At 66.3% G+C, this 23,700-nt stretch overlaps 1 protein-coding gene across 4 annotated transcripts; it reads right to left on the bottom strand.

The window, feature by feature from the left end:
* Positions 1–53: 53 nt before the first annotated feature.
* NUMA1 (nuclear mitotic apparatus protein 1) lies at positions 54–23,131 on the bottom strand. 4 transcript variants are annotated; one of them, XM_064441619.1, is made up of 26 exons: positions 22,853–23,131; positions 19,455–19,527; positions 18,843–18,931; positions 16,670–16,749; positions 15,849–15,931; positions 15,688–15,768; positions 15,284–15,368; positions 14,392–14,527; positions 13,608–13,765; positions 12,824–12,941; positions 11,154–11,271; positions 10,639–10,779; positions 10,156–10,278; positions 6,472–9,720; positions 6,190–6,231; positions 5,029–5,097; positions 4,766–4,876; positions 4,449–4,667; positions 4,197–4,354; positions 3,823–4,066; positions 2,355–2,637; positions 2,105–2,241; positions 1,753–1,968; positions 1,251–1,361; positions 977–1,144; positions 54–722 (listed from the first exon to the last, which is right to left on the bottom strand). In XM_064441619.1, the coding sequence occupies exons 2-26, from the start codon at positions 19,494–19,496 to the stop codon at positions 687–689; spliced, it is 6,297 nt and encodes a 2,098-aa protein (XP_064297689.1). In that variant the 5' UTR covers positions 19,497–19,527; positions 22,853–23,131; the 3' UTR covers positions 54–686. The 4 variants fall into 4 exon arrangements, 3 of the variants coding, with proteins under 3 accessions (XP_064297689.1, XP_064297688.1, XP_064297690.1); XM_064441618.1 differs by lacking the exon at positions 22,853–23,131 and adding an exon at positions 22,030–22,208; XR_010371261.1 differs by lacking the exons at positions 54–722; positions 977–1,144; positions 1,251–1,361; positions 22,853–23,131 and adding an exon at positions 22,030–22,210 and having other exon boundaries at positions 1,828–1,968; positions 2,355–2,631; positions 3,816–4,066.
* Between the last annotated feature and the right edge of the window lie 569 nt (positions 23,132–23,700).

The raw sequence follows: 23,700 nt of genomic DNA, 5'->3' as shown, positions 1-23,700 counted from the left end.
CCCACCGTGGGCACAGAAACTGCTCGTGGGAGGAACAAGCCGGGACACCCAGAGCAAGGAAAAAAAATACAATTTATTTACAAGTAGAAACACTTTAAAAATGCCACCTTGCACCCCCCCAGGAGCACCAGGAGGGCACAAGGGGGAGCTGGGGGTCCTGCCTGGGGCTGTGAGTGCAGGTAGGGGGTGTCAGTCACTGCCCTCCCTGTCCCCCCCAGCCCCAGGGATGCGGCTGGTGGCCCTGGGGATGCTCCCTCCTGCCTGCGTCCCCCTCCCCAGGGAGCTGCACCCCCACCACCAGCCCTGGGGGTGCAGGGTCCCCTGGGGGAGGGCTCAGCCCCAGCCCCTGCACCCACGGGTGTTTCTGGCCCCCTGGGGGAACACCCCCCTCCCTGTGCAGCCCCCTGGCCCTGGGCTGGGCCCCAGGTGGGTGCGGGGGGCGATGCTGGGTGTGGAGCAGGAAGGGGGCCGGGGCCCTGCCTTGCTCAGGGGAGCCCCACGCGGCCCTGGGGCGGTGTCACACGGGGAAGGTGGCCCCACCTGTCCCCCCCACCAGTGCTGCTGGCCCTGGGGATGTGCCCACAGCACTGGGGGGCAGGGGGAGGTGAGGGGGCACAGGCTGGGGCTGGAACAGCATGGGGGACGCTCTCCCACCCCAGGCAGGGCGCAGCTCGGCTGGGGAAACCTCAGAATTTCGTGTCCTTGAGTGCTCTGCGACTGGCCTGGAAGGGACAGAGCAGGGAGGGGACGTTAGTGACTGTGACCAACCCACGAGCACAGCCCTGGAGGCAGCTGCGCCCACGCTGCGATCTGCTGCTGCCACGGCACAGCAGGACCTGGTGTCCCCACCCACTGCCCCTGTGAGCCTGGGGCAGGGGTTCGGGGCACCCTCATGTCCCCCTGGCACCTTGCGGGGGGCTCAGAAGCCTGCCACAGGGGGCTTGGGAGCCTGCCACAGGGTGCTCGTGGTGCCTACCTTGCCCTTGGGGGACTTGGCTGTGGCGATGCGGGGCGAGCGGCGGGTGCTGCCGCGGGGGGAGTTCTTGGGGGTGTTTTTCCGGCTGGCCGCCCGGCGCAGGAGGCTGTTTCCCAGCTTTTTCGGGGTGTTGAGGATGCTGAACGCCATCGACTGGCGCCTCTGGGCCTGCAAAGGAGGACGCAGGACCACGAGCTTGGGGCAGGGCAGGACAGGGGGGCTCCCGACCCCTCTCTTTGCTCTCTGGAGCGCTGCTCCAGGCCCTGCGGCTCACCTGCTTGCCGGGGGGCTGCTGTTCACTCCGCTGGCTGACCTGGGAGCTGCGTCGCTCGCTGCGGTCCCGGGGGGTCTGGGGACGTGGGAAGCAGCTGGTCGGCTTCTTGGACTGGAAAAGAGGGGACAAGCCGGGACCATTATCTGGGGAACAAGAGCCCTGGGGCCATGTGGAGCTGGTGGCAAGGAGGGGAAGCGAGGGGCTGCGGAGGAACCAAGGGGGCTGCGGGGGAGCCTGGGGCATTGCAGGGGGAAGGCAGAAGGCTCAGCCCTTCACTGCTCGAGGTGCCTCCTGCCAGCTCTACCCCTGGGATGCCCCAACCCCGAGGGTCCCGCTGCTGGTGTGGCCTCCCAGAGGAGCTGTTCCCAGGGCCTCAGCAGCTGCCTCAACATCTGGAGAACATCTGCAGCCATCCAGCAGCCCTCGTGTCCCCTTGTCCCCAGCCTGGGGAAGGCGGGGACCTGCCGGGGTGCTTGTGGCAGGCAGGAGGGGCTCAGCTCACCTCGGGGGTGTCAGGGCCCTGGTGGGATTCATCCGAGAGGCGCTTGCGTTGCTGCCGGGTGGTGATGCCGCCGGCCCAGGCCGTGCCCAGGGTGCTGCGCCGGGCGGCCGGGCCGGCCAAGATCTGCGAGGGCTGCATGCTGGCACGCCGCAGCGTCTCCTTCGGGTCGCCCGTCTTCATCTCCTCGTCCGTGATGGTCCCCAGGGAGTTGGAGGGCTGGGGTGGCGGCGCAGAGGCATTGCTGAGGGGCGGCCAGAGCTCCCCAGCTCAGCGTCCCCTGCACCCCCTCCCTGGGGAGGTCAAACCCCAGCGCTGGGATGGGGCATCCCACTCACCCCGCGCCCCACCTTACCCGGCTCTCCAGGGGGTAGCAGGTCTTTAGGTGGGGAGGGCAGGCCTGGTTACGCTGCTGCAGCTCCGCAATTCGGTTCCAGTCATCCAGCTGCTCCGGCTCGTCCTGGCACGTGCCCAGGTAGACGCTGCTCCGGCCTAAACCCAAGGCAGAGAGGGCTGAAGGAGGGGGACGATGGACCCAGGCAAGAAGCAAGCCCCCCGCACCCCAAGCCAGGGCAGAGCCCCCCCATCCAGCTGCCCACACGCACCCAGGCTGGAGCTGCTGCTGCTCCCCTGCAAGAGCCTCAGGGAGCTGCGAGTGACCGGCCGGTAGCCGGGGAGGCCCAGCAGCGCCGAATTGCTGGAGGTCTCCTGCGGGGAGGACGTTTCCAGCTTGACGAGGGACTCCTGGGAGGGGAAGCTGGTGAGGGAGCGGGTGGAGGCGGCCGAGCGCAGCCGGCCCTTGCCCGGGGCGGCATTCGGGGGCTGAGCCACCGGGACGCTGCAGAAGGAGGCATCGGTGCTGTCCGGTTCCTCGGTCTTGGCCTGTTTCTGGGAGGGGGAAAGTCAGAGATCAGTGAAGGGTCTGGGTGGGAAGGGACCTTCAAAAATCACCTAGACCAACCCCCTGCCACGGGCAGGGACATCTTCAGCTCCATCAGGTCGCTCAGAGCCCGTCCAGCCTCACCTGGGATGTGCCCAGGGATGGGGCATCGCCCACCTCTCGGGGCACCCTGGGCCAGTGTCTCACCACCCTCAGCGTAAAACATTTCTCCCTTTGATCCAGTCTGAATCTGCCCTCCTTTAGTTTCAAACCATCCCCCCTTGGCCTGTCACAGCAGGCCTTGCTAAAGAGGTTGCCCCCACCCTTCCTACAGCCCCCCTTTAAGCCCTGGGGGGCCGCAATAAGGTCTCCCCGCAGCCTCCCCTTCCCCGGCTGCACAACCCCAGCTCTCCCAGCCCGGCCTCGCAGCAGAGGGGCTCCAGCCCTCGGAGCATTTCTGTGCCCCCCCTGGCCCCGCTCCAGCAGCCCCGTGTCTGTCCCGTGCTGAGGAGCCCCGAGCTGGAGGCGGCGCTGCAGGGGGGTCTCCCAGAGCGGGGCAGGGGGGCAGCACCCCCTCCCTCGCCCTGCTGCCCGCGCTGCTGGGGATGCAGCCCCGGGCACGGCTGGGGGTCTGGGCTGTGAGCACACGTTGCCGGCTCGTGGCCAGCTTTTCACCCCCAGCACCCCCAGGCCCTTCTCGGCAGGGCTGCCCTCCATCGCCCAGCCTGTGTGGGTACCAGGGGTACCCTCCACCCAGGTATCAAACCCCTAGCCCATCCCAGGGCAGCCCTCGGGAGGGGCTGGAATGGCCCATGGGGTGCTGTGCGCTGTGGCTTCCATCCCGCGGGGCGAGAGGCGAAGAGGAGCTGAGGAAGCAAATAAAAGGCTGCACCTCCCAGGCACCTTGCTACCGCCCTTCATCCTCCCCCGCTGCCCACAGGCCATGGCTTCTAAGGGGCGGAAGATCCCCCAGACACTTTGGGGGGAGCTCGGTGCAGGGTTTGGGAGCACAAACAGCCCCACAGCAGCTTGGGCTTCCTCGGGACGGCCGGGCGATGGCTGCAGCCCCTGCCAACTGTGGGAGCAATGGAAGTGAGCTCCCCCACGCCATCCCTGTCCCTGTGTCCCCATCCTCAGCACGAAGATCCTGCCCCATGGGTCCCCCCCCTGCCCCACGCCCAGGGACCGCTCACTTTGGTCATGGTGATGTTGATGGTGGTGCGGCGCCGGGCCGAGCGGGTCTTGCACCCGGAGTCGAGCGAGAGGTCGCCCAGGGAGCTGGCGCTGCTCTCCAGCTGGGACCGCGTGCGGCTGGGGATGGGGGTGAAGTAGAGGCTCTCCAAGGATTCCACCTTGTGGGGCAGCCGCTGGGACCCCAATGACTCTTTGCTGCCTGGCGGCACTGTTGAGGTCTCTGACCGCGAGCGGCCAGCCTTCCTGCAGAGACGGCACGAGGGCAGCGCTGACGGGCTTACCGGGCCGTCAGGGAACAGGGAGGATGGGGGACACTGGGTTTTTGCGACGCCGGTGGCAGGGCAGGCTCCGCTGAGCCACGGCGTGCTGGTACCTGGTGGAGTTGAGCGGTTGCGCTTCATCAAGGCTGAGGTCGAGGCTGTCGGCGCTGAGATCGGCGGGGTTCTGGCGGAAAGTCTCCCGGCCCTTCAGCGTGTCCGTCGCCACCTGGAACTTGCCGAGCTCCCTTAGCTGCCGATTGGCAAACTCCACCTGGATGGGAAGCAGGGAGGGATGGATCTTCTCCAAGCGAGCTGGCAGCGGAGGCGAGGAGGAGGAGGGTGAAGCCCTGCTGCACCGTGCCCACCTGAGCCTCCAGGCTGCGGACCTGGCTGGTGAGGTTCCTGCAGCTCAGCTCCGACTCCTTGGCCTGCAGGACGCTCTGCTGCAGCTCCTTGGCCAGCCTCTCCGACTCGGTCCGGAGCTCCGCGTTCTCTTTCTGCAGCTGCTCCATGGCCTTCAGCTTCTCCGCCAGGTCCTGGTTCTGCTGCTTCTTTGCGTCGTAGTAAGTTTTTGCCTTCTCCATCTAGGATGCCAAGGACAGAAAACCCATCAAGCTGTCCCGTGGCGCACTGCCCAGGGGCCGGGGACGGTGGGGCCGTGCCAGCCCCTGTAGTCCACTACCTGGCCTTTGTAGTGCTCGGCTGCCTGCTCCTTCTGGGCGAGCTGCGCCTGCAGCTCTGCCACCTTCTCCTGCTGGCGGGTGGCCTCTGCCTGCAGCTCCCCTTCCAGCACCTGCAGGCAGGAGAGAGACCAGCTCAGAGGCACCCTGCACCCGGGCCCAGCTCAGCTGAGCCCCCTGTGCCCCTCAGAGGGCGGCCACCAACAGCACCAGGGCTGACTGAGGGTTCAGCCTGGCTCAGCCCCCAGGTTTTTGGTCTGTTTACCTTAACTCGCTGCTGCTGGGTTCGGGTGGCCTTCTCATGCTGGGTCAGCTTTTTATTCAGCTCCTCTGCCTGGAAGAGCACGGCTTGGTTAGACCAGCTCCGGGCACAAAACTCCCACCTACAACCCTCCCGTGGAGGATCACGTCCCTCCGCTCCTGCCAGCATCCCTCCTCTGTGCCAAATCTCAAACCACGCAGCTCGAGGGGGCCCGCACCCACTCGGGAGAGGAGGCATCCCACCCCAAAGGGTGCTCCTGCGGTCCGGGAATGGAGGGTGGCTGCCTGAAGCTTGCCCAACACGCACACGGGATATGACCATGGAAGGGCCGAGGAACCACGCGAGGCCCCCGGCCACAGCGGGACCCCAGGCACGGGCGGGCGGCTCAGAAATCCTTCACTGCCCGGGTGCCTGTGAGCCGCAGTCCCACGGGTCGGCCGGCACTCTCGGCAAGGGGAGACGGCCACCAGATCCTGGCTGCTGCAAGCTCCTGCCTGGATCAGCTGGGCTCTCCCTGCTCTGGGGGATGCTTGGGGAGCCCCCAGCCCCCCAGCCACAGCCACGAGGCCTCTGCGGGGTCCCTGGGCAGCTCAGGCTGTGGCTGCGGGGGCAAACTAAGCCAGGCAGGGAAATGGGGCTTTTCCAGCATTGTTTCCCAAGCCCTAACCAACACCATCGCTGAGATGGATGCTGCTGTAAAGCATCCCACCTCTGGCCACATCTGGATCGCGTTTTCTGGGAGTGCAGCCCCCTCCTCCCAGCACCAGCTGTTCCTGCCAGCTGGGTGAGGGACTGAATCTCAGGGTGGGAAAAGGGATGAATAAAAAGAATGGGGTATCCCAGCTCCCCCTAAATCCCTTCTGAGGACGAGGTATCACAGGAGCAACGGTCCTGTGCCAAGGAGCCCTGGGTGCTGAGAGCTCCACGGCCGCGCTGGGAAGGCGAGAGCGAGGAGCCGTGCCGAGCCGCCGGCAGCACCACGATCGGGCAGGCGGCAGGTTTGGGCCCCAGTTCCTACTTGCCGGGGGACGTAGGTGTGAGCCCAGAGACCTGGTCCCCACTGCACACAGTTCCTGAGAGGAGAGGGTGTCCCCGGTGGGAAGCGGCAGCAGCTAGGGCCGTGCACCGTCACCGTTTAAGCAGCCGACACTTTGCGTGCGTTACCTGCTTAGCTTGTTCTTTCCGAAGTAACTCCAGCTGCTCCACCTGCAAGCACAAAAGGCAGAGGTGAACACGCGCTGGCGCAGACTGGGCTGCCTTCCCTGGGAGCGCCCGTCCCTTTCACACCCGAGAATCGCTCAGGGAGCGTGTCCCAGACCCCCAGCTCCCGGGCTGAGCGGGAGGACAAGAGGATTCAGGGGTGCAGGAGACCAAATACATCCCTTTTCCCGGGGGTCTCCCTCCGCCCCGCAGCCTGCCCGTCCAGGAGGCCGCAGGAGCCCCTACCTGAGCCGTCAGCCTCTGCCTCTCCTCCAGCAGCTTCCTCCTCTCCTCCAGCGCCGCTGCCTTGCTGCTCTCGTACTCATTAGTCATCGCTTCCAGCTTCTGCGCCGCCTCCTCGGCCTCCTGCCGGCTGCTGGCCACGAGCTCCTCCGACGCCGACCGCAGCCGCTCCAGCTCCCGTGTGTGCCGCTCCCTGGCCTGGCCCAGCTCCGCCTCGAGCCGCTGCTGCCCGCGGCTCCGGCTCTCGCCGAGCCCCCGGTTCTCCTCGGCCAGCCGAGCGTTGGCCTGCTGCAGCCCCGCCAGCCGCGCCGCCTGCTCCGCCACCTCCGCCTGCAGCCGCTGGATGGCCCGATCCTGCTCTGCCGACCGCTCCCGCAGGGAGGGCGCCTCGGCCGCCTCCAGCTTGGCCCGCGCCAGCTCCGCTTGCAGAGCGGCCAGGGCTTTCACCCTCTGCTCCACGTCCTGGCGGTGCTGGCTCTCCAGAGAGGCGCGCTCGGCCTGCAGCTGCTGGCAAAGGTGCTTCAGCGCCGGCAGCTCCCCGGCGAGCGCCTGGGCGCTGCCGAGCTCCTGCTGCAGGGCGGCGAGGAGCTGCTCCTTCTGGAGGCACTTGTCCTGGCAGACCTTCACCTCCTGGCGCAGCTCGTCCTCCCGCTCACTCTGGCAGTGACGGTCTCTCTTCAGGGACTCGATGGCCAACCGCTGCTTCTCCATCTCCTCCTGGCACCGCTGCACCTCCACCTTCATCAGCGAGCATCTCTCAGCCGCCCGGGAGGCGGCGGTGGCCATCTCCGTCTGCAGCACCCGCAGCCTCTCCTCCAGCTTCTTGCTCTTCTCTGACTCAGCAACGATCAGGCGTTTCAGCTCCTTGCTTTCTCCCTCCTTCTCTGTCACCTGCCGATGGAGGATGGAGACCTCGTGCTCCAGGCTGCCAATCAGGCTGTTCTTCCTCTCCATCTCCTGGAGGCACTGGGACACTTGCTCCTTCCAGCTCTCCTCCGACCGGCCCTTCTCCTGTGCCATGGAGCGGAGGGACGCCAGCTCCTTCTCGGCAGTGGCGATGGCGGTTTTGCTCTGGATCAGCTCCCTGCCCTTCTCCTGCAGCTCCTTCTGCAGAGCCTCCACGGTGCTGTCGTGCAGAGCCTGCACCGACCTCGAGGCCTCCAACAGCTTCTGCAGCTCCAACGCCTTCTCCTTCTGCTGGGCCACTTCCCTCCTCGAGGCCTCCAGCTCCGCTTGCTCCGCTACCGCCGCCTTGGCTGCCGCTCGCTCGAGGGCAGCCATAGCCTCCTGCTGCTCCCTGCACTTCTGCTCCAGCTCCTCCACTTGCAAACGAAGCGCCTGGCTCTCCTTCAGCTTCTCCTGGTAAAGGTCTTGGCTTGAGCCGGACTCCTGCTCCCTGTGGCGGGTCTTCTCCTCCGAGCTTTCGAGGGACACCTCCTTCGAGCAGGTGGCCTTGATGCTGTCCCCCTCCACATCCCTGCCCCGGGCGGCCTCCGAGAAGCCCTGCAGCTCACTGTCCGCCTTGGGCGCCCGCTCCTTGGCTGCCTCCGCCAAGGCAAGCTCTCCTTTCAGCTTGCTCACCATCTTCTGCAGGTCCCTCAGCTCCTCGCCCCACGAGGCATTTTTCCGGCGGAGCTCCTCCAGCTCCCCTTCCTTCTCCTCCATCAGCCCGTGGGACCGGGCCAGCTCCTCCCGGTGCACCGACCGCTCCACCCGCTGCTCGTTGAGGGAGTTTTGCAGCTGCGCTTCCAGCTCTGCCTTGCAGGCTCGCTCGGCGGCACAATCCGCCTTGGCGCGTTCCACCTCCTGTCGCAAGCGTTCAGCTTCCTCCTCCCGGCGTGCCAGGTCCTGCCGGTGCTCCCGCAGGGTCTCCTCCAGCCTGGCACGCAGCAGGGTCACCTCCCCAGACAGCTTCTTCACCTCCGCCTCCACCTCCAGCTCCCGCTGCCTGCTGGTGGCGGCCGCCCGGGAGAGCTCAGTCTCCGCACTCCGCAGCCGCTCCACGGCAGCTTCCAGCTCCTTGGATTTGAGCTTCTCCTGGGAGAGCTGCTGGGAGACCCCCTCCAGCGCCTCAGCGGCTCTCCGGGCATCCGCCTCCAGCCCGGCCGCGCGCTGGGCTGCGGCTTGCTCCGCGACAGCCATCTTCTCCCGCAGGGAGGAGACCTCAGCCCTCAGCTTCTGCTCCTCGCCCTCCTTCTCCTTCACTTGCGCCCCGGCGCTGGACAGGTCGGCCTGGAGGGCGGCCAGCCTCTCCTGGTGCTCGGCAGCGAGGCGCTCCACGCGGGCCTCCAGCGCGGCCACCTTCTCCTGCTCGGCCTGCAGCTGCTGGCAGGCCCAGCCGTGCTCCCGGCTCAGCGCCCGCATCTCCTCCTCCAGCCGCCCGCGCTCTCCTTCCTCCCCTCGGGCAGCAGGGGAGGCTCCCATCGGCTTCTCCCGGCTCTCCTCCGGTGCCCGGCACTTGGCCGGCTCCTCGCCCTGCTGCTGCGGGGCCGGCTCCCGGCCCTGCGCCAGCTGCTGCCTCTCTGCCTCCAGCTCGGCGATCCTGGCCAGGCTGCCCTCCAGGCTCTCGGCCGCCCGCCTCTTCTCATCCTCCAGGATGCCCTCGGTGTTCCGCAGGGATTCCTCCAAGAAGAGCAGCCGCTCCTGCAGGCGGGTGTTCTCCCAGGCCAGCCTCTCCCTCTCAGCCAGCCTCTGCTGGCTTTCCTTCAGCCTGGCCTCCAGCTCCCGCAGCTGGGCTTTCAGCCCCTCCGCCGTTCCCTGCTGCCGCTGGGCATCGAGCTCGAGGATCCTGGCTTCCAGATCGCCAACCTTGCGGCTCAGCTCAGCCTTCTCCGCCGCCGAGGCGGCCTGGCTGGCATCCTGGGCCTGCGCCATGGCCTGCAGCTGGCTGCTCAGGGACGCGTTGGCCTCCCGCAGGTGCTGGAGCTGCTGCAGGGCAGAGTCCCTCTCCCGTAGGGTTTTCTCGTGCTGGGCATTGAGGGCAGCCAGCCGCCCAGCCTCCCCCTCTGCCTCGGCCTCCTGCGCCCGCAGGTCCTGCTCCAGCCTCTCCCTGGCCCGGTGGCTCTCGGAGAGGGAGCTCTGGAGGTTGGCGACGAGGCTGCCCATCTGCTGCTTCTCCTCCTCGAAGCGGCCGCGCTCGGACTGCAGGGCTGCCTCCCGCAGCTGCTTCTCCTCCTCCAGCCGCAGGACGGTGGCCTGGAGCTCAGCCCCTTTAGCGGCGAGGCTGGACACCTCCTGCTTCAGCTCCTCCAGCTGGCAGAGAGAAGAGGAGGGGGGGAACAAAACACACCCCGAGGCGTTACTCAAGCTGCACCCAACACCTTCACTGGAGACCCACGTGCTGCATCCCGGCACCCCCAGCACACCCCACTTTCCCCTCCACCTCGTGCTGCTCTGCTCTCCCGAACCAAATGCCTTTTCTCACCGTGCTCTCCCTCCACGACCACCCCACGCTACGGGAGGCTGGGGGTGCCGGCAGCTACCCGGGAGCGATATTCCCAAATCTGGCACTTAGAGTGCCCAGCCCCACACCCCCACCCAACAGCAGCGAGCAGCCGGCTCTGACCCGCATGGCTTTGCCGCGTACCCCCCAGCACCCGCTGCTCTCCCCACCTAGAGGGGTTTCCCACCCAAGCGCTGCCTGCCCTCGCTGCGGGAGCCAGAGGCTCTCTCAGGACCCAGCCGTACCTTCAGGATGTCCCCCATGACCTCCCCCTTCTCCTGGGCGCTGCAGTCCCCCAGCTTGGCCAGCTGGTCCTCCAGCAGAGAAATCTTCCCCTGGAGAATCTCGATCTTCTCTTCCGAGCATTTCTGGGGACAGAGACGCGGGACTGAGCACGGCGCGAGGCGAGGGAACCCAGCTTTAATCAACACCAAGCTTTCCGGCAGCTCAGGGCTTCTCTCCTCGCTGCGAGGAGAGCAGCCTGTCCCACTGCGGGGAACCCTTCCCGGGAGCAGGGAGAGCCTCCCCATGGGAGCCAGCTGTGGCACAGCCTCTCCCCGTGTGCCAGCATGGACGGGCGGGAGGCTCCTGCCCACGGCCCCCTGCCCGCAGCCGCAGGGCACGCGCCAGCCCCGGGAGACTGCCGCAGGCCGGCACGCATCCCCCAGGCTGGGTACAGCGGGGCAGGGGGCACCCACCGCCCCGGCGGGACCCCGGGGCACCCCCACCTTCTCCTGCAGGGCAGCACGCAGCTCGCTCTCCAGCTGCCCCTGCTTGTCCTGCGACTGCGCCAGGGCCGCGTTGTGCTCCTCCGAGAGCTCGTTCAGGGCATCCTGCAGCTGGACCAAGTGGCTGGCGATCTCCCGCAGCTGCGGAGGGAAAGCCCCCCCATCCCGGAGGAGGGTCAGAGGATGCCCACACCGCCCAGGGCTCCGCTCGGCTCCCCTCTGCCGAGCACTGAGCACTGCAGCATCCACGGGCATCCCAGGTCCTGGGTGCTCGTGTCCGCACCTGCAGCGCCGCACCCAGACAACCCCACCCAGCCCCTATTTCCACCACCCCGGTTCCCCTTTGGATCAGGTTGTGGAGCCCGGAGCAGGGTCAGTCACTGGGTCACGGTCCCACAAGACCAGAGGCAGAGCCATAAGCAGCCCAGCACCCGGCACTGCCATCAGATCCTCCCTGCTGCACCCCACCACAAAAAACTGGGCTGTGGGGACACGGAGAGGACACAGTGCCCTACCTTGAAGGAAAGATCCCCGTTCTCCTCGGAGAGCTGGTTGATTTTTCGGTCCATCTGGCCTTTTTCAGTCTTCAGGTCCTGGCACTGCTTGAGGGCCTCGTGCAAACGCACCATCAGGCTGCGGGAGAGGAGGTGGTTAAAGCAGGGGGTGCAAGCCCAAGGCGAGGCGAGGACTTCGCCGGAGACCGATGCTGCTGGGTATTGCTGAGGAAACTACGGTGGTAGCGAGGTACCTCTGTGCCGTGGTGAGAAACTACCATAAACTCAGCTCTAAACTGGGTCCCAATATGTCACAAAGCAGAGCAGAGATAAGGGATGTTTCTGTTTTGCACGAGCCCGACTGCTCCGAACCGAGGGCAGAGGCAGCTGCAGGGCTCCAGCCACCCCCGCGCAAAGTGGAATAAGTGGGGAAAGGACAAAAAAGGCACGGTACATGCCAGGGGAGGCTGGGCGTCCTTCCCAAGTAAACACATCGCTGCACAGGGACAGAGCAAAGACCGGGCTGCAGCGCAGCAGGCGACAGAACTCAAGTGGGTGACGCAGCCCGCTTCAGATCCGAGCAAATGGGATCAAACTGGAGGGCTGGCAGCTGGGGAAGGGGCTGCGGTCGGGAGCTCCCCTAAAGCGGAAAGCTTTCAGTGACACAGAGCCTGGCCCAGAGGGGGGAAGCTGGGAAGGCCACACAGGCTCTGCCAGAGGCAGGCGAGACCCACGCAGGCAGCAACACCCTTTTCCCACAACAGGGACGGCAGTTCCCGGGCTGAGCTGGGGGTAAGGAGCGGCTGTCAGAACAGCTGCCTGGTTTGGGAGCGGCCCCTGCGGTAAATAAAAACAGGTACGGGCCACCATCGCCCCGACCACTGGGTACAGCACGTCATCTGGCACAACCGTGCCCGGGGCTGCATCCCCAGCAGGGCGGGCAGCGGGGCGAGGGAGGGGGTGCTGCCCCCCTGCCCCGCTCTGTGAGACCCCCCTGCAGCGCCGCCTCCAGCTCGGGGCTCCTCAGCACGGGACAGACACGGGGCTATGGGAGCGGGGCCAGAGGGGGCACAGAAATGCTCCGGGGGCTGGAGCCCCTCTGCTGCGAGGCCAGGCTGGGAGAGCTGGGGTTGTTCAGCCTGGGGAAGGGGAGGCTGCGGGGAGACCTTATTGTGGTCTCCCAGGGCTTAAAGGGGGGCTGTAGGAAGGGTGGGGGCGACCTCTTTAGCAAGGCCTGCTGTGACAGGCCAAGGGGGGATGGTTTGAAACTAAAGGAGGGCAGATTCAGACTGGATCGAAGGGAGAAATGTTTTACACTGAGGGTGGTGAGACACTGGCCCAGGCTGCCCCGAGAGGTGGTCGATGCCCCATCCCTGGGCACATCCCAGGTGAGGCTGGACGGGCTCTGAGCGACCTGATGGAGTTGGGGATGTCCCTGCCCATGGCAGGGGGCTGGACTAGGTGATTTTTAAAGGTCCCTTCCCACCCAAACCCTTCTGTGATTCTGTAACTGCCGAAGCCACCTCCTCCCTGGGGTGCAGCTGCAGAGCAGGGGGTAGAGAACAACAGGAAGGTTTTCTCTCACCCGTTTTGTGCATTGCTGGGGAAGAGACAGACAACACAGAGCCCGAGAATGTAGGAGTGGCAAGGACCAGCCTCGCAGGAGGGAGCGGATGGCCCCAGAGGATTACCTCTCATTCTTCTCCCTCAGCTCCTCCATTTCCTTGGGCTCCAGCTGGTCTGCAGCTTGCTTCTCATTCAGCAGAGTCAGGCGGTCAATCCGTTGCTGCATCATGGTGATCTGAGCCTCTGGGAAGGGCAGCAAGAAAGGACCCGTTTACACCTTTTTACGTCACCTGAACCCCCTGAACGGCACGGTGGAGGATGTCTGTCCTTCTCCCAAGCTGGTGAGCACAGAAACCATCGGAAGCAGGACACGGAAGAGCCAGCTGTTGCTTCAGTCATGGCTTTTGTTGCCCAGGATATATAAGGGAACACGAGAGGGAATAAGGAACCTGCAGTCTCCGCATGCGCCTGGGGAAAACCCCGGTGCGGAGAGTGTTTTAGATGTGGATGGCAAGACTCCTACGCCTGCCAGCCTGCTCCAAATCATTTGGCAGGGGCACAAACAGCCACCTCTGAGAGATGCTCAGAGCTGTTACAACGGCGTCGGAGCTCTCTTGGCTCCCACCAGCAGGGCTTTCTCCTTCATGCTTTGGTCCAGATTAACGGGCAAGGCTCCCCTTGGCCCACCACGGAGGGAGGCACAGCAAACCCCGAGCTGCCCCGTCTGCTCTGGAAAGCAGAAAAGCCCCAAAGCCGCGAGCCCTGCTCACTTGGGGTCTGGCAGGATGGACTGTGTGTGACCACAGCCGCGGTGGGGTCAAAGCCATAACAGAAAGTCACAGAAACCAGACAAGGTCTCAGCCCCGGAGAGCCCTCCCCGCGCCCCAGGACGTCCCGCTAGCGACTGACCCTTCTCTGTGATAAGCTTGCGATTCTCTGCCAGCTCCACCTCCAGCTCATCCCGGTTCTCTCTCTCCGCAGCCAGCTGCTTCTTCAGCCGTCGCAGCTGAAACTGGGGGGTCTGCATGATGTCCCCCATGGGCGAGGACGGAGGGCCGGGGAGCATGCTGCGGAGAGGCGCGTCGCGTAGCTCGGTTATCCGGAGCCAACGGCAGGGCACAGCCCCTCCTTGCACAAACCCACCGTGGTTCCCCCATCTCCGAGGCAGGTTCAGGGCAATAGCTTTGAGGCCTCGTCACCCGAGCAGAAAGGCCGCCCTCCTCACCTTGACTGCACTAACGCCAGTCTCCAAGTGCCTGGCGTGCACACACAAAACCACCTCCAGTCCCAGGGCAAAGCTTCCATCTCCCTTCCCACCACAGCCGGAGCCGCGCCGCGAGCACTCAGCTTGCTAGAGAGAAACTCCCTTAGCACATCCCACAGCAACGCAAGCCTGGTCCTCCCAAACCCACCCGGGGCAGGAGAGGACCACAGGCTGCTCTGGGATGCGTCTGTGCTCGTTAGGCTGAAATGAGCCGTGCTAAAAGGGAGCTAATTACAGCCCGACCTCACTCCCCCAAGGTACACCCCCACGTCAAGCCGGAGGAGTTTGCAACAGGGCAGCACCACAGCAAAAGGGGGTCTCTGTCAAGTCAGCGTGCACCCCGGCTACATCTCCGGGTCCCAAAAGCTGCCCTGTCCGTTCCCCGCCACCCCTCGCTCCCCACCGGCAGCCGAGAGGCTGGGGACGTACTTGTTTGCACCGGAGGAAGAGGAGGAGGCGATCTTCTGCAGCTCCAGGAAACGCACCTCTCGCTTGTGCGGGAGGGAGAGCATCGGGGAGTGCTCCTCGGAGCTGCTGCTGCTCGCGCTGGACGGGGGCAGCGGCGCTGCAAAGCACAAGCGAGAAGCAGGCTGTGATCTTCACGTCAATACCAGAAAGGAGGGTTTAGCAGCTGAAACCTCTGGTGCGCAGGAACCGCAAATTCAAGCAGGGACGGATCAGCCCAGCCGAGAAAGCCATAAACCTGCCCTACGTCCCCATCCTGCCAGCTCCGCGGTCCTGCCCCGGCGCTCCGCTCCCACCGCGAAGCTGTGGGCATCCCACCCGCCTCGCTCCTCCAGGGAAAGCGCATTTCGGCGGCGTGTGCCGCAAAGGCTGGGACGCTGCCGAGCGGGGAGAGCCCGGCAGGTCTGAGGCAGCCCTACTCTTAAGGAAGGGCTCGCAGGGGACCCTTTTGTAGTGCTCAGTCCTGGGGCGTGAGGGGATCTGGATGGTGTTGCTGCTTTTACGGCTTGGCAGCTATAGGAGCACAAATGGGGGGAAAAACCCGAGGTTTTTATGCTCTAGAAAAGGGTCATCTGGGCCGGTATGGTGCTGCCAGCACGGGAGCTGTGAAGGAAGATGCCAGCAGCACTCGGCGCTCGTGATATCCCACGCTGCTGCTCTCCACAAGGTTCTGCACTGTGTCTGCCCACACTTGGACATCACTGCAGCAAACACGGTAACCTGTCGGTCTAACCAGGGAGCTGCATTGGTGCCAGCGAGGAGAACAACGTGCCCGACGCCTGCTCTGCCTGCACGAGGCCTGGCCCCTTACTCCGGGCTGGTGCCACAGCCGAGGCGGCCAGGGCCCGGCGCTCACCTTTCCTCTGCAGAAAGGTGTCCAAGTTCTCATTCAGGCTTTCCTCGTTGTCCAGCACAAATTTGAGGATCAACGCCAGCTCAACCTGTGTCAGAGGAGCCGCAGGGTCAGCAGCTCTGCCGCAGCAGCTGCTGTTTGCAGGCAGAGCGGTGCCGGCCAGGCAGCGACCGCCGCGGGCTCGGGGCAGCGGGCAGCTCCCTGCCTGCCCGTGCCTGCACCAGCGGGTGCCCACGCTCACGGACACGAGCCTGTGATTGCCCAGATGCACGGGCGAGCACCGCAGCACCCACCCTGCACCACTTTTTAAGGGCAGAGCAGGAGGACAGGTCTCGGAGCACCCCGCAAAGGGCACCTCCGCTTCCCCCTGCGTCCCCTGGCCGGAGGAAGAACCCAGAAGGGATTACCTGGGTCTTGTAGTCAAACTCATTCCAGTCCCCGGGGCTCTTGCAGCTCATGGAGGTGTGATACAGGAGCAGCACAGCCACCTGAAATGAGGCAGGTAAGCATCACCGACCCCGGGTCGGCCATCGGTGCCGGCTAGGGGTACAGCGTGCCCCGCGGTTACCTTGGCCAACGCCAGCTCCTCTCCCTCCAGGACTCTCTGTGCCGGGACCAGGTTCTCCGCGGCCGATTTGTGCTTGCAGTGCTCTGCAACGTGAGGCCAAATTCCCAGTCATGCAGGAGGCCCTGCCGCTGGGCGCGGGCATGCGTCCGTCTCCTGAGGTGACGGGCTGGGGGGCACCATGGCACACCCCCAGGGAGAAGGGGCACATGCAGGGGGGTGCTGGGCTCCGGAGCCGAGCCCCCAGTGCTCAGCCTCTGCCCTTAACTATGACAGGCTTTTTTTTTTCCCCTCCCTGGCAACTGTCCCCTCGGTCCCAGCCTCCCACCTCACCCTCGGCACCTCTTTTGCTCCTCCACCCCCAGCACAATCCCAGTCCCATCTATGGAGGGTGGGATATGAGGTGGGATATGAGGTGGGATACGGTGTCTCCCCTTCCAGGAGAGGCTGAGCAAAAGCGCAAGACAATTCCCATTTTCCAAACCCCCCAGGACTCCTGCTCGGGTAAAGGCTTTCCAGCAGGATTTGAGCAGCTTGAGGCCAGCCACCAGGCTAGAAACGCCACCCCGAAGCAGTGCCACCAGCACCCTGCCCTTCACCCCCTGGACCTCCTTTGCACCAAGGATTTCCATGGGGAAGCTTTCCTTCCCGTACGCTGCCGCGCGTCAGGGCAGCCCTGCCCGCACCTCAGGGAGCTGCTGATGCAGCGCGGGGGTCTCTTAGGGCAGGGGGGAACCAGCAGACACAAGACCAGACCCCCACAGGGGTGGGGGGCACCGAGCAGGGGCAGCCACTTCCCCCCGGCACCGGCGGACAACTCTTACTCTGCAGGAAGCCACGGATGAAGGAGATCCTCTCCGGCAGCGGCTGCTCCAGCACAGACTCCCCCTCCTCGCTCCTGTGGCTAGAAGAGTGCACGGGTTGTGTTAAAGCTTTGCTGAGGGATTAAACAAACGGTGGTTTTCTAGGTTTTGGGTTTTTTTTTCCAGCAGAGCTTACTGATCGAGGGGCAGCTCTCGAGCAAGGCGGCGCCCGTCTGCCCTACGCCCCCGTGCCAGGGCGGGCGGCGAAGCAAAAGCCAACCACGCCGTGCCCGGGAGCAGGCGCAGACGCTCCTCGCGGCCCCGACAAACATGGCTGCGTTTGGCGAGCAGCAGGAGCCGGGCAGCCGGCCCCCCCGCCGGCGCGTGTGCCGGAGCGCTGCCGGCCTCCGCCGCTTCCTCCTCTGCCTGCCAGCCCTGGCATCCGGCGCGGCAGGAGGAGCCGCCGGCGGCCCCGGCGGCGGGGAGGCACCGCGGGGGCCGGGGGTCAACGCGTGGAGCCTGGAGTCTCTCTTGTTATTGCGAAGCGCCACCGTTTGCGGGAAACAGTGTTTTGACGACGTGCAGACCCCGCTCCCCGCTCGGTCACTGCCCTGGAGCCCACGCTGGTTTTACAGGGAGGGCTGAAGCTGCCTCTTGCAGCTCTTATTCGAGACCACACTCTTCCTCGACAGCCACCGTTCAAACAGAGAGACCTTGTGCCTAAAACCCACGCCAGCCGTGCTGGCCCGGTGCTGCTTTGGTCCCTGTGGTTACTCCCAAGGCACCAAAAGCAGGGACTTTGCTGGGGAAGGGGCCGGCGCGAGGACTGCTGCCTCCTCACGGACTTCCCAGCCCATCCCCTGGTGTGGCGGGAGCTCCCCAGCTCGGCCGTGTCCGCCCCACTGCTGCCCCACTTATCAAGCTACGGTCAGGCCTGTTTAGCGAGGACAGGCAGCCAGTGATCCCGGCTAATCTGAGCTGAAGCACAGACCCAGGAGATTAACCAGTTCTGACTAAATATATCCCCGGTGCAGGCGGCTCCTTCCTCCCCACCCACCGCAGGCAGATCCCTGCTCCGAGCAGGTTCTCGTTACACCGTGCAGGAGGTAATTATAGCAGACAAGCTCCCACAGAGCCTCCCGCCAGAAGGGTTTGAAAGCAACGCCACGCCGAGCGGCAGCCTCACGCCCTCCCAGTTTGCCTCTCCGGCTCGTTAACAACGCGCAGCCGGAGCAGAGCGTGCTCGGCTCTAGCTCCGATGCCCATTACGGCTTGCAGGTTTTGATTGCCGCTGCTCTCCACGAGCGCGGCTCCTGACAGGCGTTCCTCCCAGCCCTGCCCGGCACCTCGGGCCCCGGGACAGAGCACACAGGCTCCGTCCTGCCCGTATCATACTCGGCAGCAGCCTCATGTCCCCAGAGAGCAAGAGCGCTTCGTGGGGCGGGAGCTGTCACTCTTTAAGCTGCTTTCCAGACCCAAGGCTTCCTCAGGATCCCAAAGCTGAGGCTCAGGAAAACTTGCTGGGCCGTTTCTCCACCCAAGTAGCATTTATGGAAATAAAGCATCTCCCGTGCAGCTCTGGGAGGCCCCACACCGCTGGCGTCAGCGCTTGGCTCTTCGCTTCAGCGCCAGGAGCGAGCCCAGACGTCAGTGCCGGATGCGATAGCAAGCATCAAACGACAGAAACTCCGGCCAAAATCCCACCTGGGTGGCTCCGCGGGGCCCAACAGCTCTGCCCGGTGCTCCAAAGGCTGACCCCGGCCACGTGGTGGGCAGCCCCCCCCTGCAGGGCTGGGGGCGGGCATGGGCACAGACCCTCTCCCAGATACCTCCAGCAGGTTTGTCTCAAGCCTGAGCTACCGGCAGAGCCTCGGTACATCATCTGCGTACGGAGGTTTCCAAGCAGTGCAGCCCAAAAGGCTCCTCATCCCACACGCGGTGGGTTTACGTGCGAAGGGGCCGCGCCGCGAAGGCGTGAGCCCCGTGTTACCCTGCAGCGGGTTTCAGAGCACGCCCGGCGGCAAGCGTGGCTTAGGCAGGTGCCGTGCTTGGCCGGAGCCTCGCACCGAGGAGCCGGAGATCCGGCGCCAGGTCTGCCAGAGAAGGAATATCCCAGGACAACCCAGCGCGTGCTCAGTGCCGCCTTCAGCCAGCCGGGCGGTTTGGAGAGCGCGCCCCGGCTCCCCATACTCACATTTTGTTGATGATCCTGATGAAGACGCTACAGTCCTGGAGCTGTGACAGGTCATCGAGGGGATCGGTGCAAACACCCGTGCTGTTCACCTAGAAATGGGGCGAGGTGGTCAGAAGGCAATGCCACGCCGTGCCACCCACCGCCTCCCCGTCCTGGCACGGGGAAAGCGAGACTGGTCTGGGCGCGAGAGCAAAGCCAGCCCTTCCAACCCACCCTGCACTGTCCAGGCAAAAGCTGAACGCGATTGCCACGGCTCTGCAGCCGGACCGGCCAGCACGGGTCTCGTTTATCAGGCTACAATGCTTTGCTCAGACACTGCACTGCTTGGCGAGGCAGATGCAACGGCCCCTTTACAGTCCGGCTGCCGCTCGCTTCCCAGGCCCGCTCCAGGCTCGGCTCCGGCTCCTGGGGAGTTTCCATGGCCGGACCAAGCCGTTCTGGCATTTCTGGTTACTCAACAGGAAGGGTGAGCAAAGCTTCTCCTGCAAACACCGACCTGCCCCGGGACCTGCCCCAGCCACAATCCCCGCATCGTGCCCCCGCGGAGCCGCCGGCGCCGGCGGCACGTCCCACCTACGGAGCAAGCTACGGCGGAGGAGAGGGAGGCTTTACCCAAGCGAGGAGAGCCGCGGCTCTCACGCCGTGAAGAGGCATCTTCGCGAGGCTGCCAGGTCACTGCCCGGACCTAGGAACGGGGGGAAAAAATAAGCAATTAAGGGCAAACGTAGTAATTACATTAATATATGGCTTGCACACAGCGCCAGGCATTTGCAGCCATCGAGGGAAGACAACCCTTCGTGCCAGCATCCTCCTGCTTTTCAGCAGGCACCAAGCGGGGAGTGGCACTGCTGAGTGGCAGCTGGGTCCCCTCCTGCAGCCCCGCAGGATTTACCCCAGGAGGTCGGGATCCCCGGAACAAGGCTCAAGGGAAAACTGCTGCTCGTCCCTCCCCCTCGCCCTCTGAAATTTTCTTTGAAGAGAAATTCAAAGACCTAGCAGCCCAGTGGTGTCACTGCCGGGACCGCCAGCACCCCAGGAAAATTCGCCTCCCTCTAGAAAACACGAGCAGCAACATTAGAGAGAGACAGCGTGGGTCAAAGCACAAAAATCCAGCGTGTGTAGGGATGCCGTGCCAAGAGCCACGGCGGTCCTGCAGGATGGGCAAGAGCGGGGGAAAAAAATCCCCCAGCACTGTGCCACGGCAGCTGGGGAGCGTGGCACGGCACCACGGAGCGGCGCGGCCCGTGGGGAGCAGACGGGGACGAGGGCCAGCGGGAAGCAAGCACCCAAACCAGGCGGGACGTGGGCACCTGCAACCGGCTCCGGCCAAGAGCACGGCGGGAGCTGCGGAGAGCGTGGGCTGCCAGGCCTCGGCACGGGGAGGGAAAAAGGGGGGAACCCAGGCTGTGGGGGTCTGGAGCCGGCCGTGCCTGGGAAGGGGCTGAGCTCTCACTGTGGCACTGCCACAGCTGCTTTGCCTCCCTCCCAGCAGTGTGGCCACTCGCCCCCGAAACGCTGGTGCGGGAGGCGGGGATCCCCTGTCCCCCCGCACCGCCCTGGCTGCCACCATCCCCAGCTGCTGGGACGCTGCCACGGGGGCTGGAAAGAGCCTGCAAAGGTCACCCGGCCCCAAATAAGCCCAGCGAGGCGGTGGCCAAGCCAATGGAGCGCTGCCAGCTCCTCTTCCCGGCGCTAAGGGGGCGGGGGGAGCCCCCCCATGCATGACCATGCAGGGTGGGAGCAGGGTTGAGCCACCCCAACACCCCCGGGAGCGCTGCCAGGTCCCTCCATGGCGACCCTGGCCGTCCCCGGTGCCACCCCGATAACCCTCCTGGCAAAGGGAGCTGCTGGGAGCAGACCTGAGCGGAGGCGGGGGCTGGTTGGGCCCCTGCCAAAAAGCACCCAGATGGGGAGGGTGCTCCTCAGTTCCTCGTCCCACATTGCACCTTGACGCCACACACACACCGTGAAGGGCCAGGAGCCGGGCTGGGACCCGCAGCCGTTCCTGGGAGCTCCTGGCACACCGCAGCCACCAGCCACGGGGCTTTTGGGGGGCACAGAGCACCCACCGCCTCCACAAGCTCAGCTGGGAAGCGCGGGATCCTTGGCACGACGGGTTCTCCCTCCAGTTTGGCTAAAAACCAGCTCCTCTACCCCGCAGCTGCGGCACACAGCCTCTCCTCCAGCCCCACGACTGGGGGTGCAGCATGCCAAGGCCAGGACCTCACCCCAAAAATCCACCTGATGCCTCCAGGCAAAACACGCATGCCAGTCCTGAACGCAGATTCCCGCCACGGAGGGCCACATCCTGCCAAGCACACCCCGCCAGCGCCAAGCTCGGTTTTACCGGAGCTGGTTTGCAAAAGTGCCGGTACCCGGTAAGAGGCTGGGACAGGCAGGGCTGCCGGCTCCTGCCCCGGTCACCGCCCGGCTCGTCACCAGCCACATCGGCTTCCCCCGAGCCATGCTCGCTGGGAGACAACAACATGACCCTCCGCGGGGAAACGGCGCTCGCCCGGATCCGTGCGACGGCAGACGGGAAGCGGTCGGGGGGCCCAGCGCAGCGGCACAAAGCACGGCAGCGACCGCGAATGCTTTCCAGCCCCGTCCCCAGGGAGGGGAGCTGCGGGGGAGGGCATCGGTGGGGAAGGGTCCGGCGGGAGGGAGGATGAGCCCCGGCGGCGGCATTGTCCTTCGCCGCCTTCCCCCAGCGCCCGCTCCGGTCAAAACACGGCGTTACGCAAGCCCGCGCCTCCGGCGCTCCCGACGTGCCAACCTGCCGGAGAGACGTGCCCGCAGCCCCCCAGCCGTCCCGGGGCAGGGGGTCCCGCTGCGGGAAGCACCCAGCGGCTCGCCCAGGCAGGGTGGGCGACCCACGGCAGCTCCCCCGCACTGGGGACGGGCCCACAGCAGGCGCGGGGAGGCGGCGGTGGGGGGGGACGACACACACACACACACACAACACAGCCGCCACCCCGGAGCTCCCGGATGTTGGCGAACCCAACCGGGCCGCCCGCGTCCCGACGCCTGTCGGGGAGTCGCACCTCGGGGGGCTCAGTGGGGAGCCGCACGCCGCGGCGGGGCTGGGAGACGGCGAGCTTCGCCTCCCCCGCCTCCCTCCTCCTCCTCCTCAGCCCTGTCGAAAACAAACAAGGAAGAGGGATAAAGTCTTTGTTCGCGGCCTTACCGGAGGCGGGCGGCCGCCGTCGGCGCACGGGTTTTAATCCGCCATGAGCGCTGGCAGCCGAGGAGGGCCGGGGAGCCAGCGGCCACGCACAAAAGAAAACTTGTTGGGCTTCTCTTCGGCGGGGCTGGCAGGCGACGGTTCCCCTTCCTGGCCCTGGGCCACCCCACGTCACCGCGCCGAGGCCGCGCTCGTTAAAGGCGCAACGGCACAGAACGCCGCCGTCACCGCCGCGGGGTCACGGGGAAGGGGCAACGTCTGACCCCGGGGGTACGGCTCGCCGCCGGCACCCTGCCAGGGCGCTGGGTGACGGGAGGGCTGGCGGGGCCAGCACAGACCCACGGGGGGCACGGCAGGGAAGCGTGCCAGGACCCCAAATCACCCGCTGACCTGGCGGGAGCCACGGCCCGGCTGCTTCGGGACAAATTCTGACCCCAACGACCACGGGTTCGACGGGGACGGTGGCAGAAACGTCCGCTGGCTCGCGGGAAGCCGGCCGGGGGGCTGCAGGACGCGGCCCCCCACCCTGAGACCCCCGGGAGCTGTCCCCGAGGCGAGCCGGAGCCCCGAGCACGGCGCCCACCGGGCCTGTTCGGAGCAATCCCCCGATCCGGGATTTCCAAAAGAACCGGGGAGCCTCGTGCTCCGGCCGGGGGTCCCGTCCCCCCACCCAGGTTTTAGGGGAGAGGACGGCGCTGGCGGTGCTGCTGCGGGTGGGAGAGGCGCGACGCCCCGGGGCCCGGCCTCCCGCGGGGCCACCGGGGGTGGCGGGGGTTGGGCTGAGCCCCCCGGGCCCACTGGAGCCGGTGAATGGAGCTGCTCCTACCGGACGCAGGCGATGAGGAGGCGCCGGGGCGGGGGTGTCGTGCGGGCGAGGGCGCGGGCACGTGGCAGGCGGGAAACCGAGGCACGGCGGCGATGGCGGGCTTCTTCCTCCGGTAACGGCGCCTGGCGCAGGGCTGTCAAATGGCGGCGGGTCCCGGGGGGCGACTCGGCCGGGCCCCAGAGGCGGCGGAGGGCGACGGGGGGATAGAGGGGGCGGCCGGGCCCCACCGACCGGCAGAGCCGGGCCCCGCCGAGCCCCGGGATGGCGGCGCCCTGCCCGAGGCCGCGCCCCGCCCTCGGACACGCCCCCTCCCGGTAGGCCACGCCCCCGCCGCCCAGCCGCCCCCCGCCGCCCGGATTCAAACGGCGGCTCCCGCCCCCGCCGCCTCCCCATTGGCCCGCCGACGGGGTGGGGCGCGTCGCGGGGGCAGGACTACCAATCCCGGCGGGCCTTTGGGGCGAGGTGGGGATCTCGCGAGAGCCGCGGGGGACGACGGGAACGGGTTGCCGGGGCGACGGCGATGGGGGGGGGGCCCCGGGGGAGGAGCCGGGACACGCGTGGGGAGGGGGATGCGGGGAGGGACCTGCGGGGGGGGGGGGGGGGGGTGGGTGGGAGAAGACGACGGACGGGACGGGCAGGGACAGGTGCGGGGAGGGGGCTGCCGCAGAGAGGAGGGAGATGCATGGGGATGGGGGAAGGCGGCTGCCGGGGGGGGGGGGGGGGGGAAGGGGCAACGCTTGGGAATGTGAGGAGGGGGCCGCGGTGGTGGGGCACGGACACGGGGAACGGGAACACACGGTGGGGGGGGCAGGCAAGGAAACGCATGGGGCAATGGGGACACGCGTGGC

Source organism: Phalacrocorax carbo, chromosome 1, assembly GCF_963921805.1.
Source record: "Phalacrocorax carbo chromosome 1, bPhaCar2.1, whole genome shotgun sequence".
Taxonomy (NCBI): domain Eukaryota; kingdom Metazoa; phylum Chordata; class Aves; order Suliformes; family Phalacrocoracidae; genus Phalacrocorax; species Phalacrocorax carbo.
Note: the sequence above shows the minus strand (reverse complement) of the source record. Positions and strands in the feature narration are given on the sequence as shown.